This window comes from Bubalus kerabau, chromosome 1 (genome assembly GCF_029407905.1).
Source record: "Bubalus kerabau isolate K-KA32 ecotype Philippines breed swamp buffalo chromosome 1, PCC_UOA_SB_1v2, whole genome shotgun sequence".
NCBI classification, from domain to species: Eukaryota; Metazoa; Chordata; class Mammalia; order Artiodactyla; family Bovidae; genus Bubalus; species Bubalus kerabau.
In genome coordinates, this window is record NC_073624.1 from 114,979,725 (window position 1) to 114,998,867 (window position 19,143).

The 19,143-nt window shown below is 36.6% G+C and overlaps 1 protein-coding gene across 4 annotated transcripts in view; it reads right to left on the reverse strand.

Moving 5' to 3' along the window:
- NAV3 (neuron navigator 3) overlaps positions 1–19,143 on the reverse strand; it is an 899,190-nt gene that overhangs the window by 377,539 nt on the left and 502,508 nt on the right. For 2 of the 4 annotated variants that reach the window (XM_055587139.1, XM_055587133.1), the window contains exon 1: positions 8,995–9,637. The exons of the other annotated variants lie outside the window; for them this stretch is intronic. In XM_055587139.1, coding sequence (XP_055443114.1) covers positions 8,995–9,237 — 243 coding nt within the window. In that variant the 5' untranslated portion in view covers positions 9,238–9,637. Of the gene's footprint in view, positions 1–8,994; positions 9,638–19,143 lie in introns of those variants that run through there. 4 annotated transcript variants of the gene reach the window in all.

Here is a 19,143-nt window from a genome sequence, read left to right on the forward strand (position 1 = left end):
GAGTTTGACTTCACCTTCCCCACAGGCACATTTCACAACATCTGGAGACATTTCTGGTTGTCATAACTGGAGGATCCTACTAGCGTGCAGTAGATAAAGGCCTAAATTGTGCTAAATGTCCCGTGATAGTAAGATTGCTGCCCCACATCACAGAACCATCAGGTCCAAAATGCGATGAGCTTGAAAAATACTGGTCCAAAAATATCCATTGAAGAGAAAGATTGAATAAAAAGAGAAATGTGATAACGGATAGGACAAAAATCACGAAGAAGAATAAAAGGAGTACATAATAAAACTATTACCCTTAGAAAAACTTTATCAAGAACTGCTGTCCTCGGTTCTCTTTTATTTTTTAGATACAGAGATTGAAGTCGAGAGAGTTTAAATAACTTATCCTTTCAAAATCTATCAGAAGTTTAATTCAAATCTTTGAGCTCCTAATTTGATGTTCTTTTAAGTATGCCAGCTGGTATTTTAAGTTCAAGATTGAGGGTAATTCCTGGAGACATGATAGCATAAATACCAACAATAGAGCAATTATTTTATTGACAAATTAATGACATACCTATTGATTGTATGTTTCCATAAACAATATATTAAGCACCTTCATTTTTATTACAGGAAAGAAAAAAATGTCTACAGCACTGGAAAAGAAGAAGCTAAGAAGAATGCATTTAGCAAATTGGCATCAAGTATTCACTCAACAGTGACACCTGCAGAACAATTGAAAAGTTGTATGAGATTTTGAATTACATTTAATCACATATGTTTAGAACATTACATATAATTCTTTAAAGACTGTAAAGCACAAACTAAAATAATGAATTATGGTATTACACTGTCACATTTCTATAAACTGTTACTCAAGGGAAAGAAATGCATGCTACTGAAACTCTGAGTCTTCAGCCAGGAGAGAAAAAGTTAAACTTCAGAGAGCATTACAATATTCTTTACACTATTGCTGTCCCAAAACAAAAACAATTAAAGCAACTATTAATGGCTTCACTATAAAACTTGGAGCATGAGCTATAACAAGAAAAATAAATGATCTTGTTTCTTTAAATACAAAGAATTAAATGTGCAAGCACAGCAGAACTAGGCAAAGCAGGGGGAACCATCTAGAGAACAGAGGGCTGACCTGTGCAGCCGTGGGCCTGGCCAGCCCTGCAAGTGCTGCCCAGTGAGCGAGCCCACAGGAGTGTCCACAGTCCTCAGCAACCAGGCATCCTTGCCATGAAGGAAACAGCTGGAGGCCAGAGACCGCCCTCTACTCTACTGACATCTGCTGCTATGTATTTCTATCATGGGGTTTCTTTTATTTACCAATATTTTTGTTTTTCAAACAATTTGATGGAGACCATGTGTCAACTTAATTGTCTTCTGATCATTCCAGGCACTTGGGCACACCAGTGCAACTCACTAGCAATGCTGGAAGGCTGCAGTCCATGGGGTCGCTGAGGGTTGGACACGACTGAGCGACTTCTCTTTCACTTTTCACTTTCATGCATTGGGAAGGAAATGGCAACTCACTCCAGTGTTCTTGCCTGGAGAATCCCAGGGACGGCGGCGCCTGGTGGGCTGCCGTCTATGGGGTCGCATAGAGTCGGACACAACTGAAGTGACTTAGCAGCAGCAGCAATGCTAATTAAATACTTAAACTGTACCAATACATATAGAAATTAAGTCAGCCAATAGCCTCTCTTCTCTTCCCCTGGCACCACAAGGAGTTCTCCTTGTTGAAATGTTGTTTACTGGTAAGAACAGCAGCTTCTGAAACCACACAGTCTTAGTCTGAATCCATATTCTGCCACATTGAGATACTGGTAAGCAATTTAATCTCAGTTTCAGTTTATTCATCTGTACAATGGGGATAATAACAGTACTTATATCATAAAGCTACTGCAAGGACTGAATGGAATACTCCATGAAGTGCTCAGTCCAATAAATGGCATCTAGCAAGCCTCTGTAAGCATTAGTTAATATTAGTCCCTTCCCACTCTGATTTCTCTGAAATCTCATTAACAGTGTAATTTTGTCTCATTTTTACATAAGAAGAGACTCCTTCATTGTCTACCAAATGCCTCTATCTGCCTACATCTTTAATCTGATCCCCTAAACTTTCTTTTCATTAATAGTCTGCTCAAATTATAATGGCTTTCCAACTTGGTATTCCTCTCTGAAATCCTCTCCTCAAAAGAATGCTTTTTTCTCCTCTACATGGGCATCCTATCTGCCCATTAAATTCCAGCTACTTGATGATGAAGTATTTTTTGAATGTTCCAGCCAAATAGGATTTCTATCAAATGTGAAATCCGACAAAATAACTGCCCTCATTATCAATATTATCCATATATTTTCTTGTCTATGTCGCAATTTCTGTGTTTTTTTTTTAAATATACAATTTAATGCTTCTGAGTGTCTTCTGTTTTCAAAGCATTAGCTTTGGGACTATATGAACAAAATAGTAAGAAGTGATTTCTACTTGGACTGTTCTTGCAACTAACAGGGTAAGAATATTAATCAAACCTCCACTCTATCATGTACAAGTACTTTCTTTATATCTCCACAACTGAATGTAAACTTTCCTTCCTTTTAACCTGCACAACAATTTATTTATTCCTTTCTTTGACTCTGTAAGTAAGTCTTTAAAAAAAGGTAAAATTTGGAGGAAAAAGTATAAATAGAATATTGCAAGTATATCATGAAGAGAGAATGTAATGTAAAGGCAAAAAAATAAATTCACTGCAGAGACAAATCTAGATTCAAACTCTGGATTTTGACACTAGTACTTAACTGTTTGATCCTATGCTGGCTTCCCACTCTATCTAGGCCTCAGTTTAATCCTCTGTAAATGTGGATACAATGCCTTCTTTGAAACACTGGGAGACTAAAATGAGAAATTTCCTATAAAGTACAATATCAGTTAAGTTCTGTCCAGTCACGCAGTTGTGTCCGACTCTTTGTGATCCCATGGACTGCAGCACACCAGGCCTCCCTGTCCATCATCAACTCCCGGAGTTTACTCAAACTCATGTCCATTGAGTTGGTGATGCCATCCAACATCTCATCTTGCCCTTCTCCTCCCTCCTTCAATCTTCCCCAACATCAGGGTGTTTTCAAACGAGTCAGTTCTTCGCATCAGGTGGTCAAAGTATTGGAGTTTCAGCTTTAGCATCAGTCCTTCCAATGAATATTCAGGATTGATTTCCTCTAGTATGGACTGGTTGGATCTCCTTGCTGTCCAAGGGACTCTCAAGAGTCTTTTCCAACACCACAGTTCAAAAGCATCAATTCTTCAGTGCTCAGCTTTCTTTATAGTCCAACTCTCACATCCACACATGACTACTGGAAAAACGATAGCTTTGAATATATGGACCTTTGTTGGGAAAGCAATGACTGCTTTTTAATATGCTGTCTAGGTTGGTCATAACTTTTCTTCCAACGGGCAACTGTCTTTTAATTTCGTGGCTGCGATCACCATCTGCAGTGTTTTTGGAGCCCCACAAAATAAAGTCTGTCAGTGTTTCCATTGTTTCCCCATCTATTTCCCATGAAGTGTTGGGACCAGATGCCATGATCTTAGTTTTCTGAATGTTGAGTTTTCAGCCAATTTTTTCCCTCTCCTCTTTCACTTTCATCAAGAGGCTTTTTAGTTCTTCTTCACTTTCTGCCATAAGGGTGGTGTCATTTGCATATCTGATGTTATTGATACTTCTCCCGGCAATCTTGATTCCAGTGTGTACTTCTTCCAGCCCAGCATTTCTCATGATGTACTCTGCATATAAGCTAAATAAGCAGGGTGACAATATACAGCCTTGACGTACTCCTTTTCCTATTTGGAACCAGTCTGTTGTTCCATGTCCATTTCCAACTGTTGCTTCCTGACCTGCATACAGATTTCTCAAGAGGCAGGTCAGGTGGTCTGGGATTCCCATCTCTTTCAGAATTTTCCACAGTTTGTTGTGATCCACACAGTCAAAGGCTTTGGCATAGTCAATAAAGCAGAAATAGATGTTTTTCTGGAACTCTCTTGCTTTTTTGATGATCCAATGAATGTTGGCAATTTGATCTCTGGTTCCTCTGCCTTTTTGAAATCCACCTTGAACATCAGGAAGTTCACAGTTCACATACTGTTGAACCCTGGCTTGGAGAATTTTGAGCATTACTTTACTAGCATGTGAGATGAGTGCAATTGTGCGGTAGTTTGAGCATTCTTTGGCATTGCCTTTCTTTGGAATTGGAATGAAAAACTGGCCTTTTCCAGTCTTGTGGCTACTAGCAAGTTTTCCAAATGTGCTGGCATATTGAGTGCAGCACTTTCATAGCATCATCTTTTATGATGTGAAATAGCTCAACTGGAATTCCATCACCTCCACTAGCTTTATTCATAGTGATACTTCCAAAGGCCCACTTGACTTCTCATTCCAGGATGTGTGGTTCTAGCTGAGTGATCACACCATTGTGATACAAAGTACAAGGTAGGTGCTCAAAAATTTCTATAATAATATTTAAAAAACTTTAGTTTGCATACGTAATCTAAGAAAGAAGGGGGTGAACAAGCCATGTGTGAAAGAAATTAAAAATGAGAATAGAGGTAATATGTAGGTGACAGATCAAGTGGAAAGGAGGCTGGGCATTTAAAAGTGAAGGCCAGTTTACAGTGGTCGATCTAAGGAACTTTAAGGAAAGCCTAAGGAACTGTCATGAACAGGGATGTCTAATGCTTAATCACACGCTATTTGCTGAAGCATGACAATGTATAATACTCTTTCTTAACCTTAATCTCCAGATTCTTAAGTATGATCTCCTAACCAAAGTGACTCTCTTTCTCATTTGGGTGAACACCTAGGAAGAAAAGAAAAGCAAATCCATATGAGGAAAGACACTAGAAAGTTCAAGAAAAGTTGAAAATCAGAACAAAAGGTAGACAGAAAAAAAGTATAAATCCTTGAAATATCATGGTGGAATGTGAAATTGGGACATGAAATCTGTAATTAAAGCTATTTATTTTGTAAGACCACAATGAGCTATCACCTCACACCTGTCAGAATGACAATCATCAAAATGAACACAAATAACAAATGCTGGCAAGGATATGAAGAAAAGGGAAACCTTTTACTCTGTTGGTAGGAATGTAAATTGTGGAAATCTGTATTGAGGTTTATCAAAAAATTAAAAACAAAATTACCATTTGTTCCAGCAATTCCACTCTTGGAAAACCTCCCAAGCCCACATTTATAAAGATACATGCACACTGATGTTCATAGAGCATTGTTTACAATAGCCAAGATATGGAAGCAACCTAAGTGCCCATCAATAGATGAGTAGACAAAGAAAATGCAGTGTACACACACACACACACACACACGCACACACACACACACACACACTACTCAGCCATAAAAAGAGTGGAATTTTGCCATCTGCAGCAACATGGATGTACTTGGAGGTCATTATGCTAAGGAAATAAGTCAGACAAAGACAAATATCCTATGGTATGACTTGTATGTAGAATCTAAAAAGCACATTGAGCCAGTGAATATAACAAAAAAGAAGCAGACACAGACATAGAGAATAAACTCGTGATTACCAGTGGGGACCAGGAAGGGTAGAGAGTATTTAGTAGGTATAGTATAGGTATGGGCTTCCCAGGTGTTGCTAGCGGGAAAGAACCCACCTGTCAATGAAGGAGACATAAGAGATGCAGGTTCCATCCCTGGGTTGGGAAGATCCCCTGGAGAAGGAAATGGCAACCCACTCCAGTATTCTTGCCTGGAGAATCTCATGGACCTAGGAGCCTAGTGGGCTATAGTCCATGGGGTTGCAAAGAGCTGGACATGACTGAAAGTGACTTGGTACTTTAGCATACTTAGTACAAGTATAATACAGTAAGAAATACAAACTATTAGGTATAAGATAAGCTATAAGGATATATTGCACAACATGAGAAAAATAGTCAATATTTTATAATAATTGTAAATGGAGTATAATCTTTAAAAGTTGTAAATCACTATATTGTACACCTGTAACATATAGTATTGTATAGAAACTATACTTCAATTAAAAAAAGAAAAAAAAAAAGGACAGGGAGTCTAATTTGACTGAAAAAGGTTGGGACAAGCAAGCATGAGAAAAAGAGTAGCCAGATGGAGCTAAGATAGAAGTGACACCAATCGGAGGACTGAAATATAAGACAGGAGAAGTAACTTAAGTCTTTGCTGTTGTTGTTTTTTTTAATCAGAATGGTAAATGTTTTGAATAGATGTGATAGAGAATCCCTGGGGAAGGGACCGATTTGGAATTATTACAATAACTGACAGAAAACTTAACAAAGGTCAAGCTTGTGCATAAAGGAATCAATGAAGATGTGAGTAAGGGGATAAATACAAGCTGCAGTACAGAAGCAAAATCTCCAATTTCTAGCAAATTATGGAACGTGGAATAGCAATGTTTATTATCAGAAGTTAGACTAGGAAATCAAGATTAGATGCCTGGAATGTTGGCATGTACACTAATCAAAAACAAGAATAGGAGAAGGGAGTACTGGATTGAAGATCCGTTTCTGACACTGTCATATACAGATTTGTTTTCTCTCACCAAACTGTGAGGCTGTTCAGTACAAGGACTAGCCAAATACTCCACATAAATGTTTCTTAATGATAGTCATCTATTGTGGGTACTATCCATGGTCTCTTTTCCTTAGAAATAGAACCCATAATTTTTAGTTGGGCACATGGTTGCTTAGAATAAACTTTACATTTTCCAGTCTCCACTACACCTAGATAAGGCCTTGGAACTACAAAATAGGCCAAATGGATGTGGAGGAATCCTTAATGAAATAGGACATGTCTTTTTAACTGAGTGAAAGTCAGTTATCCACTTAAGACTGAGAGATGGATGCCAAAATGATGATGAACAAAAAAGAGAGAGCTTGGATCCCCGACAATTTCGTGAAGTCCCCCTGCCAGTCATGGAGTACTTACTTCCAGATAGCCTTTAAATGAAAAAGAAAGAACCTCTATTTTAATTCTGCTATTGTTAGGTTGAGTCTTTTTTTTAAAACAATTTGTAGCCACATCTAATTTTCTCTAATATAGCTACCTTGATCATGTTTGCTGTTTTCTTCAGTTCAATTTTTTCAAAGGTTTATGTAAGTCTTTATTCTTTCCTAACATTTAGAAATATTCTGGAATGCTGACCAACCAGGCATTCTTTACATTTGATTGAAAATTTTTTAATCTGATAAGTGACATGGTAAAAACATCCTTATAAATACAACATTACTTACCACAGAGTCTTATTGGAATATCAGATGTATGACTGATATGTTCACTAACCAAAGAGACCAACCAAAATTCTCTTGTGAACAGTACTCACAGTGGTCAAGTCTTAGGCCAAGACCATTTATCAAAGTACAAGTTGGACTAAACCTGCAGAGATTATAGCCATGGTCAGGAGAGAAAAGTGGTTTCTCTTCCATCTAGATCAGACAAGCCATTGTGGGCACACGGAATTTTAGAAGAGAATGACATCCATTTGCTTTTAATTATTTTCATAAAGTTAAATATTTTTTTTAGTCTTTTTTGGTAGCTTACACTTCCCTACTTTCACCTTGAAATGCTTATTTTGGGCTGAGAACACTAAGCCTGAAATTAATTACTTTCTTTTAACTGATTTTTGTTGGGTAGAAGATGTTGTCCTAAAACATAAAAGGAATAATTGTAGAACTAGAAGTACTTTAAAAAGCATTCATTCTAAGCCATATGTTTTACAGGCAGATGGTCCAAAGAGACTCATGAAGATAACTAAATCTTTCTCAGCATAACTGTCTTTTCATTCAGTGATTCATTCATTCATGTGTTAATCCATTCAATGACTATTTAATTGTTAGGCATAAAGGATTGAGGAGAGGAAACTGTAACAGAGAATACGGTCCTGGGCTCTATATATTTTCAGTTTAGTGGGGATAGAAATAAATTATCCAGATAATTAAAACTCAATATAAATCAAGATGTTGCAATCATTGCTACAGATAAAGAACAACAGGAGACAGAGGGACAGGAAAGGTAATTAGCAGAGACTTTATGAAGAAAGTTGCACTTTGCTGTACCTGAGAAGATATGAACAAGTGAGGATAGAATGGACATTTCAGACAAAAGGGTGACTTTCTTTTTAACTTGTACAGCTGATTTCTGTACAAAGACTTTTTCTTAAATTATTTTTAACATACATTTGGGTGGGAGAGTAAAATCAACTCACCCCAAAGGAGTCAGAGATGAGAGTGGTAACTTTGTAAAGCTGGACATCCTAAGTTAATGCTGCATTAAAAAGTGATGCAAGGTACAAAGGAATTCCTATGAAGTTCACCAACTAAAGGGTCCCGTTACCCTTCAGCATCTGGAGAAAACGAGTGTAGTATGGTTTAAAACCCAAGAGCTACTGTTCACAAATGTCATAAATTAAATGACTGAAAAAGATGTCAGTAATGAGTAAAACCAGGGTTTCAATTTACAAGTGAAAACCCAGACAAATGTGCAGTATCAAGGAAAATCACATTTCATTGTCTTCTCTATTGTAATGAATTAAGCAGGCTAGGATTCACATATCCAGTCAGAAAGTGTATAAAATGCAAATGAGTTACAGAAAAGTGATGGTGTCTGTATGACTTTTCACAAATGAATCTTATTTTTACTTCATAATGTATATGAAAAATAGCTTCCCTTTAGCTTATACTTGTGATCAATTATGATTTCAGTAAGAGAGATATCTAGGTTTAAGAAGGCACTTCATCAATAAGTAGTTCTGATAACACAGGCATATTCAGAGAAGTCTGGTCATCACTTTGTACATAGGCCTTTTGACTATACAAACTGCGTAACTCTTTTACACCCATATTCCTCTGCTGCTCCCCAATTCACAACATGCTTTATATTCTACCTAACAGGAAATTTGCATTTCAGCTTTAAAGTCTGCAGATAGCGTTTAGTCACTAACCTTGCTGTCTTCTGTCTCCTTAGCTTTTCCTTGGAGGGGTTTCTTCTCTTCAAATTCACAGTTTGATTTGAAGGTGAGCTGACAAGAAAGCATTGAGCTCTCTAATTCGGTAAGTTCCAGAGGTCTCGAAGAAGAGCGCCGTGGCCCCGTGGTGCCAAGACTTGGTATCAGAAGAGCAGTGTGAACAGGCTTTGACCCAACAGCTGGCTGCCTTAGTTTTGAGGCAACCCCAAGTACAGGCATGGCTTCTATAAAAGTATCTTCTTGCTGCCAAAGAAAATGCTTCTAACCTCAGTCTGGTAGACTCCAACTTTAGTATTTCCAGAACAAATACTTTAAACAAAACTAGCAGTCATCATGATTAAAAAAAAACAACAAAAAAAACCCCAAAACTAATAATATAACTTTCAGGAAGAGGCAAAACTCCCCTTCATCTTCAGTTGTTTCTTTCTTGCTGGCTTGAATTCTCATGTTTTCATTCTGTCATATATTCATTCTCTCTCCTCTGTTCAGTGCATCACTGCCCATGTAACATTAAACACTCCTTTGGGGAGGAAACTTTTCTTGAAGGTAACTGCTACAGAGCTCTTTCTCTAGGATTAAAGAGCTCCTAGATTTACTCTTTCTTCTCACTAGAGCAGTCTGAGTCTGAGCATTGCGAGTGAAAAAGAACAAAAGGAAAACCCTTCAGTCCAACTGCCAAAGCAGCCAAGAGACCACAATAGTAGTGGGACAGGCATTCTTCCTGACTTCAGAAATAATCAGCCTATATTCTCTTTTAAAGAAAATTGTATTTCCCCCAGCTTTAAAAAAAAAAGAAAAGAAAAAAAGAATGGGCCCGATTAATGGCCAAAACAAACAGCTGTTGTAAGAACTTTTAGCCCGGAAACAATCTCAGCAATGAAGCTGTTTGTCTGATTTCCAGCTATTTTTCACTACTGACAGCCATGAACCATGGTGTTCATTCTGTTTCATCCCATGAAATCAGGTTAAATTCATGCAATTGCAGCGAAAACTGCTAAATAACTCAGCAGATCATGACTGCCTAGGTTATGAAAACATAGTAAATACAAAGAGCAAGACACCAGCTATACAGTAATCATTTTAAAATGTAATAATGGTGATACTAATAATATTTAGAACTAATACATATGAGAAATGTACTACATAGCGCTTACTAGGCAAGCACTTCACACATTATCACACTTAACCAATGGGATAACTCAAGAATAGGCACATGTATTTTCTCCTTCAGAGAAAGACTAACTCAGATTCATTTAAGTAATTTGATGAAAATCATGCAGTTAAAAAGTGAAAAAGCCTATACTATTTAAAGAGTAACTTTAAAAACTAAGAAACAATTTAAAATAAAACTATTATTCAAGCTCATTAAATCTAACTTAAAATTCTAAACTTCTAAAAAGGGTCCACTGATGTATTAAATGGCTATGAAAAATAATGCTTCTATCCATAAAATGATTTTAATTATCAGATCAAGTTTCATTTCTGGTAAAAGCTTACCAGGATCTATAATAAAAACAAGGGGTATGTTTTTAAGAAAGCATCTGATGTAGTATACTGTCTTTAAAGTAGTTGGATTTAGATAATGGGTCCCCAGAGAAATTCCCCCACTATTTAGCAAAACCATACTTATATGATGCTCTTGAGATTTCAATAGAAAATGTATACCTAATAACAGGAATTTATTTGATTGTATATCCCTTACGTTGAAGAATTCTGTAAGACATTCACAGATTTTGTTTTAAAAATTTTATTTATGTTATAATTATCAACTATATTAAGATTTAGTAATATTCTAACTAAAGGTCCATAGAAAAATGAATGAACATTTAGTATTCTTTCAAGAACTGGTGGCAAATACGAGAATCATAATCACTATTGTAGAAAATATCTCTTTATAGTGAAGGAATGATTTTATTTGTCTACTGTTTCCAAGTCTAAAATTATTATGTACTTTTAATCCAATTTAAACTTGAATTTAATCCAAGAACTAAAGTACTTTTTTTTTGTTCTTTTGATAAAAGTATAGAAGAAATTCAAATACAAGTTAGAAACCTTGCAAACTTAAAAAGCATCCCAAGTGGGCTTTACACAATGGGATAATAAGAAACAAACATAACACTAGTAATCATAAAGAAATAGTTTACCTTTCTAGTGCAAGTTCGTTACTGTACATTTATAGACCATTGAACACACTGTCTCTTCCAGAGACTATGAGAAGATACTGCAAACCAGGAGATGTTCAAGTTCCTAAATCAGGTTTTAAATTCCGTGAGAAGATACATGCACCCTGCAATCCTCGCATTGCAGACAAAACGGCATACCTAAAATAATAGTACTGGGGGGGAAATCAGGTTCTGGGAAGGCCATTCAAAACATAAGCGACTTTGGGAGCAGATCACTAATAAAAAATAATACCGGTACTCCTCCAGAAGATAATTAGGACCACCCAGGCAAGCAGTCAAGCTCAGAGTTAACAAAACAAACAAATAACATATTGAATAGAAGCACTGGAGATATTTTAATTAGAATTGGTAGGAAAAAAATCTAGTTGAAAGGCAAACTTTTGAGTCCAAAGGTGTGCCACTGAAATGGGCATATGCGGCGGTACAATTGGCAAATATTTAAAAGTCACACAAGACAGGAGGCCCTGAATAAGGGATTTACTCTTTAAATCGTCTTAAAATTGAGCCAAAAGGGCACCTGTTGGGTGGACAGTATTAAAGCTGAGGATTTCTTTTCCTACCCAAGGCTATAATTCTACCTTGTCTTATGCCTTGATCTAGAATGTATGACATATAAAGCTACATTATATCAACATAATTCTGTTTACCAACTGTAAATAAGCTAATTGGTATTTCAGAAATGTGCTGGAGGAGAACACACTATATTTCCTGACACAAGCAAATTGAAAACCAATGTTCACATGCAAAAGGGTATCTTTCACTTTGAAATATCTTTTGCTTATTACACAGTATCATTTCACTAGGACAGAAATATAGAATTGAAAATAGTCACTGCTGATAGCCTAGGAAATTACATCAAACACTAAGTACAATAAAAACAAGCTAACTTACTATAGAGAATTTACTGTGTGCCAGGCACCGTCATCCATTTCATCCTAAAAAGAACACCACCACTTTTTAATAGGAGACAAAGGTGCTGAGAAGTAATGAACTTAAAGTCACAGAAAATGGGGTTTCTCAAACTGGATTCACCAAACAACAACCAGGAGTGATTGCTAAAAATACAGATTCTCAAATTCGTTCCAAATCTACTAAATAAGAATCATGAGGGAGAAGTTTATGCATTGAATTTAATAAATTGATTCTCTTATCTTACATTTTATTTGATTTGTAGCTTGACAGTTCAGGGATGGACTTTTAAAAGGCTTGATTGCCTGTAGTCAAATTTTGCTTCTTCACTTACTAGCTGTACGAATCTGGCAGTTGCTATGACTCAGTTTCATCTTCTGTAAAATGGGGGGAAAATCTGTAGTTCTTCCACAAGTTACTTGTGAGAATTTAAAAAATGAGATAAACTAAGTCATTTTTCTCATCAAATCTGAGGGAAAGCAGCATACATTAAAATAATACATTATTACATTATTCTAAACTGTCAATCCCTTTTAAAGAAAAACAAAAATGAATAAAAATGCATTTTATGTTTATCCACATAATTTTATTTCCTGTGGTATGTATTCCTTTGTGTAGATGCAAATTTCCATCTGGTATCATTTTCCTTCTCCCTGAACAACCTCAATAACATTGATTTTACTACAGATTTGCTGGTGATTAACTGTCTCAGCTTGTTTGTCTGAAAACGGATTTACTTCACATCCATTTTTAAAAGACATTTTTTTCTGAGTACAGAATTCTGAGTTAATGATTTTCCTTCTTTGACACTTTAAAGATGTCTCTCTTTAGTTCTTCATTTGCATAGTTCCTAAGGAGAAGTCTGTTGTAATTCTGATCTTTGTTCCTCCCTATGTATTGAGGCTAGTTTATCCAGCTTTTGTTATGATTTGCTCATTTTACTCATTTTTAACAATGTGATTGTGTTATGTTTCTTCTGTGTTCTTTAGTATTCAGAGTTCTTCCAAAGCTGGAAAGTTTAGAATAGTTATTTCTAACTAAAAATATTTGTTGCCTCCCTCTTTCCTGCTGGGGCTCCAGGTACACACGTTGGACCATTTGCTTTTGTACCACAGATTACTAATGCTCTCATTATTCTTCAGGTCTTTTTGTTGTTCAGTCACTCAGTCATGGCCAGCTCCTTGCAACTCTATGGACTGCAGCATGCCAGGCTTACCTGTCCTTCACCAACTCCTGGAGATTGCTCGCTCATGTCCATTGAGTCGGTGATTTCATCCAACCATCTCATCCTCTGTCACCCCCTTCTCCTGCCTTCAATCTTTCCCTGCATCAGGGTCTTATCCAATGAGTCATCTCTGCATCGGGTGGCCAAAGTATTGGAGCTTCAGCTTCAGCATCAGTTCTTCCAATGAATATTCAGGGTTGATTTCCCTTAGGATGGACTGGTCTGATCTCCTTACAGTCCAGGGAACTCTCAAGAGTCTTCTCCAACACCATAATTCAAAGGCATTAGTGCTTCTGTGCTCATCCTTTTATATCCAGCTCTCACATCCATACATGACCACTGGAAAAACCATAAACTTGACTAGACGAACTTTTTTAGGTAAAGTAATGTTTCTGCTTTTTAATACGCTGTCTAGGTTGGCCAAAGCTTTTCTTCCAAGGAGCAAACATTTTTTAATTTCTTGGCTGCAGTCACCATCTGCAGTGATTTTGGAGCCCAAGAAAATAAAGTTTCTCACTATTTTCATTGTTTCCCCATCTATTTGCCATGAAGTGATGGGACCATATGCCATGATCTTAGTTTTCTGAATGTTGAGTTTTAAGCCAGCTTTTACACTCTCCTCTTTTACCTTAATCAAGATTGTCTTTAGCTCCTCTTCACTTTCTGCCATAAGGTCTTTTAACTGTTTTGTTGTTGTTGTTGTTTTACAATCAGTAAACCTCTATTGCTACATTGTCAAGCTCACCAACACTTACTTCTATAATATTTAAATATTTTGCATCTAACATTTCTTTTCTCACCATCTTGATGTTCTCTTCTACCTTCTGTGTTTATGAGGAATATTTATAATAGCTGTTTAATATTCTTACACATGAATTTCATCCTTTCTGTCATTTTGGATTATGTCCTTCTTACAATTTTTTTTTCCCTTCCTGGGTATGACTCATTTATACTGCTTTTTACATGTCTGATAATTTTTTCCTGGATGGGAGATGTTTTGAATTATACATTATTGTCTGCTGGATTTCATGTAATGTATGAGTTTGTAATGGCACAATTAAGTTACTTTTGAGACTTTATCACAAGCTATTTTAAAAAAGGTACAAAGCAGCTTGTTGTCTAGAGTCAATTTAACACTACTTCTAAAGAAATACAAATACCTCATCTATTAAGTGGCCTCTCCACTCTAGCTGGGAAAATACCAAGAGTCCCTAGACTTACATGAGTTCTGCGGACTGTTTATCATACTATGTCATGGTGCGTTTCTGGACCTTTGCTTTTTTCCTTCCCATACAAGTACAGTGCAGTCCTCTACCAAACACTGGAGAAAACACCTCTGTACGTTTCCAGTGTTCATTCTCATTTTCTCTCTCATTCATTTTCCCCTTCCTTTCTGGTATTCTTAAAAAATTTAGACCTCTAGGTTGTCTGAACTTTGATTTCAGTCTCTACAACTCAGCACAACTGCTGGACTCTACTTGGGTTCTATAGACTCTTTGGGGAATTTGGACATTGCCTCCAGGAAGTAAGGTGGCACAATAATAGAACCAGTTTTTAATTACCCTTCTCCTGGGTATCACAGATTTATGCTGCTTTTTGTGCAAAGACTGAATAATGTCATTTTTTATAACTTTGTCCCATTTCTAGTTGTTTAAGACAGGAGATTAAGTCAGATCCCTATTAATCTGTAATGGTCAGAAGCAGAAATAGAGTCAGATCTTAATTTTTTTTTCCTCCAATCCATCCTGAAAACTGCTGACTGTTACTAGTTTTTCACAATATACCTCAAAACCTTTTTTGGTTTGTGAGCCTCTTTCATTTAGCTGAGTACTTCCCTTAAAGCACAGAGAAGAAATAATTTGTACTGACAACTTGCAAACTGTTTGACTGATTGCGTTAGACTGTCTGCCAGATCTAATGAGAAAATTTAAATAATAAAACTAACATAAGATACAATGAGCATGAAGTTACAACTAGTCTCCAAACTTGGCTTGAAACACTTAAAACACTGAGATCTGTTTTAGAATGTCTCTTTCCAAAATCCCTGTTGGCACCATTTTTTTTTCTACTGATATCTGGGAAATATATGATGCAGAAAGACGTATTAGCCATATAGTATATCTGAAGGGGCAGAAAGCCAAAATATGCCTTTATTGTGGCATTAGACAGGGAAAAAAAGGTAAACCAGCTGGCTCAAATATAAAGGCAGGTGATGAGTACAAAGGAGCCAATAATAAAACTTCATGAACATTGGGAAATGCACATGATACCCAGCAAAATGAGGAACAAGTCGAGAGAGTTGAAACTAATTATATTTGCTCTATGGCATATATTTAGCATCTTACAGGCTTCCTTACAATATACTACTGATATAGTCAATTGAGCAAATAAAATTCACCAAATTCAGAAGCCTCTTAACCACAAGGTATAATGAAAAGCAAATGTAGTAAGCTCTGAAATGGCACTGCATGTTGATATTCTCCCTTTCAGAATATCATCTTCCAGAGTAAAAAACATACACATCCAGAGAAAGGACAGTTATTTTATTAAGACAAGAGTCTCTTTGACAGCTTTGCCAGATAAATTTCAGGGCTCCAATAAGACAGAAGATCTTACTCAAAAAGGACATTAGTAACTTTAAAAATACACTTTAAAAGACTATTTCAATTGACATATAAGTACATAACACACTGTGTTATGAAGGTAAAGAAAGGGAACTAAAACCAAGTCCTGAGAGTTTGTTCCTGGAAAACGCAGCCAAATAATTTTAGGCATGCATGAGTACTAAGTTGCTTGAGTCATGTCCATCTCTGCGATCCTATGGACTCCAACACACCAGGCTCCTCTGATCGTAGGATTCTCCAGGCAAGAATACTGGAGTGAGTTGCTATGCCCTCTTCCAGGGGATCTTTCTTACCCAGAGACTGAACCCACGCCTCTTACGTCTCCTGTACTGGCAGGTGGGTTCTTTACCACTAAAGCCACCTGGGAAGCCCAATTTTAGACATGACAATATATAAAGTCTATTTTTATAAAAGTATACAGTGGCTTGGAGAAAGAAATGGCATCCCACTTCAGTGTTCTTGCCTGGAGAATCCCAGGGATGGGGGAGCCTGGTGGGCTGCCGTCTATGGGGTCACACAGAGTCAGACACGACTGAAGTGACTTAGCAGCATACAGTGGCTCAGACAGAAAAGAATCTGCCCACAGTGTGGGAGACCTGGGTTCAATCCCTAAGTCAGGAAGACCCCCAGAGAAGGGAATAGCTAATAGAGAATTTCATGGATAGAGGAGCCTGGCAGGCTACAGCCCATGGGGTAACAAAGGGTCAGACATGACTGAGTGCCTAACACACTTCTTTCACGTAATCTTTTTTTTAGTACTGTTGCCACTTTTCATTATTTTCAACTATATTACATAAATAGGAATTGTTTAAAATAAGAGATAAAGCAATAAAGCATAACTATTTAAAAGGTATCAATAAAATTGTTGTTTGCAAAGGTTGTACTCACTTCTCGTGAAGAATTTGTAGGAATATCACTTGAAATATTACACATTCTCACATACTGAGTACCCAATGGCATTATATATAACCACTGTTCTTATATCTTTCAGAATATTGTTAACTATCCCCTGCTTGATTTCAGATACATTGAGGGTGCATCAGAATTCTTTGAGTAATTCAGAAGAAGTACTTTCATTTCAGAAAAATCTTTTCTAAAGTTGTCTTCCTAACTTTATTTTTATTTTTTAACCCAAAAAGTGAGTTAAATTGTTGCCTGTGATCAGGAGGAGATATGTCCCTCAGTTTTAGCAAAGGGAATTTCAGACATAACCAACTTTCATCTCCATTATAGGAGACCACCCAGAAAACCCACCCAAATCCATAGCTTCGCAAAGGTGGTCTTTATCAGATCATGTAACATTGTACTAGGAACCCTGGGGATATTTCAAAACAGCTGTTGGGGGGTGGGGGGAGGAGAGGAGAAATACTGAGAGATTTAGCAAGATCACATATTATTCATCCTGCTTGAAGACATGAAAATAAGAAATGAGGAACTAGGAAGAGTGAGGATGAAAACACGTGGTCTAAGAATTACTCTCCTACTATCCCAAGTATTTTATTCAGGTGCTTGAACAGCACCATAAAATTCCATATACATTAGGGGCATCTGTTTATCCCACTGAACACAAGCGACGATCCAGGGCTGCCACTTGTAGGTGTAGTGCCTTTCACACCTGGGTTGGTGTAGTGCACAATCTTCTCAGCTGTACTCAACGGCCCCATTCACAACAGCCCAGGGATAAAGTAAAACGAATAAGTGGAAAGCCACGGTTTTTGTATCAGGGATATCTAACCCACTGGATTCAAAAATACATAGAAAATATACCATAAAAGATGCAAGCTTCAAATATATTCTTTATAAACAAGTCTGAGGGAGCACTTTAAAGTTTTCTTTTTCTTTTTTTATCTACTTTTCACCAAAATGGTTTTCTTTATGTATATCCTTTGACTGACATAATATTCTCCTGATCTTGACATCTGTTTCCTTTGCCAATCAGTTTTCTTACCAACATATGATATCCAAATATATATCCCCTTCACTTCCACATTATCCACATTTCAAGGATTCCTTTCTTGAAATTTCAAAATGGAAGATGATTTCTGACAGCAACAGAAACTGTTGCCTAACTCTTTCCTACATATTTTTGGTTATTGCGTTTATGAACAACACATATGTTGCCCTGAAAAATCTTCCTCTTTCCTGTTTTAATTCCTTAGGCTTTGAAGATGGCTGAATAGAAGAGCATAATGTCGACAAAGTGCAACAGATTTCTCTAAAGATGACTTTAATTAATTAATTTCAATTAATTTAACAGGAAATTCTTTATCATTATCAACGTAAGATATATATCAGGAGCATCTAATTCTCAAAGCAGAAAATTTAGGCTAAGGCTGAGATGCTTTGTTTTCTTTTCTTCACTTTATTCCATGTACCTATAGTCTCTTGCTAAATATTTTAGCAAAAACATTTTATTATCTTCCCTACAATGCATCCACAAAAACCTTATAAGCTTTATGTGTTAGGCAAGGATGAGAACACGGAAGGAAAAAAAAAAAAAGGAAAACTAAGTTTGGTATCTAAAATACGAGGCTATTTTTCATTTTTCAACAGCTATATTTTGAAGATTTACAATCCACAAATTTAGAAGAAATGAGATTTTCAAAATTTGCTGATAGCATGCTATTTAGTAGCTGGTGATACAGTAGAATGTCATCTACTAGAGCAAGTTGGACTCTTAGTAACCTCAGCTTAAAATCCTCTTAGTCAACTCTTATACTCAGGATGAGTAGCATATTTATACCATGTTTATGTTAATATTCAGTTCAGACAAAAATTAAAAAGAGGGTGAGGGGACAGGGAACTCCCCAAAATATTTATAAGATTCCCACCGGTCTCATAAAAAGTTCACAGAAACATCTACTGCTGCCATGAGTCTTGTCTTGGCCAAGTTCTGTAACAGTACCAAGAAGGTTTGGAATCAATCAGTTCCACTATCACTGACAGATATCGCTGCGGTCAGTGAAAACGTCTTCAATGGACTTTAAGAATATAGAGAAAATTTGCACAGCCAAAATAAAATGGAATTAAGTACCACTAGACTTGCTGAAAATGGGATGGGCTGAAATCTATCAACAATTGGCACAATACATCCTACATGGATATAGAACCAGGGATATGAACAGTCTGCTAACTTTTAAAATAAACTCACTTTTCATTACTTAAACTCTGCTTATATTAAATG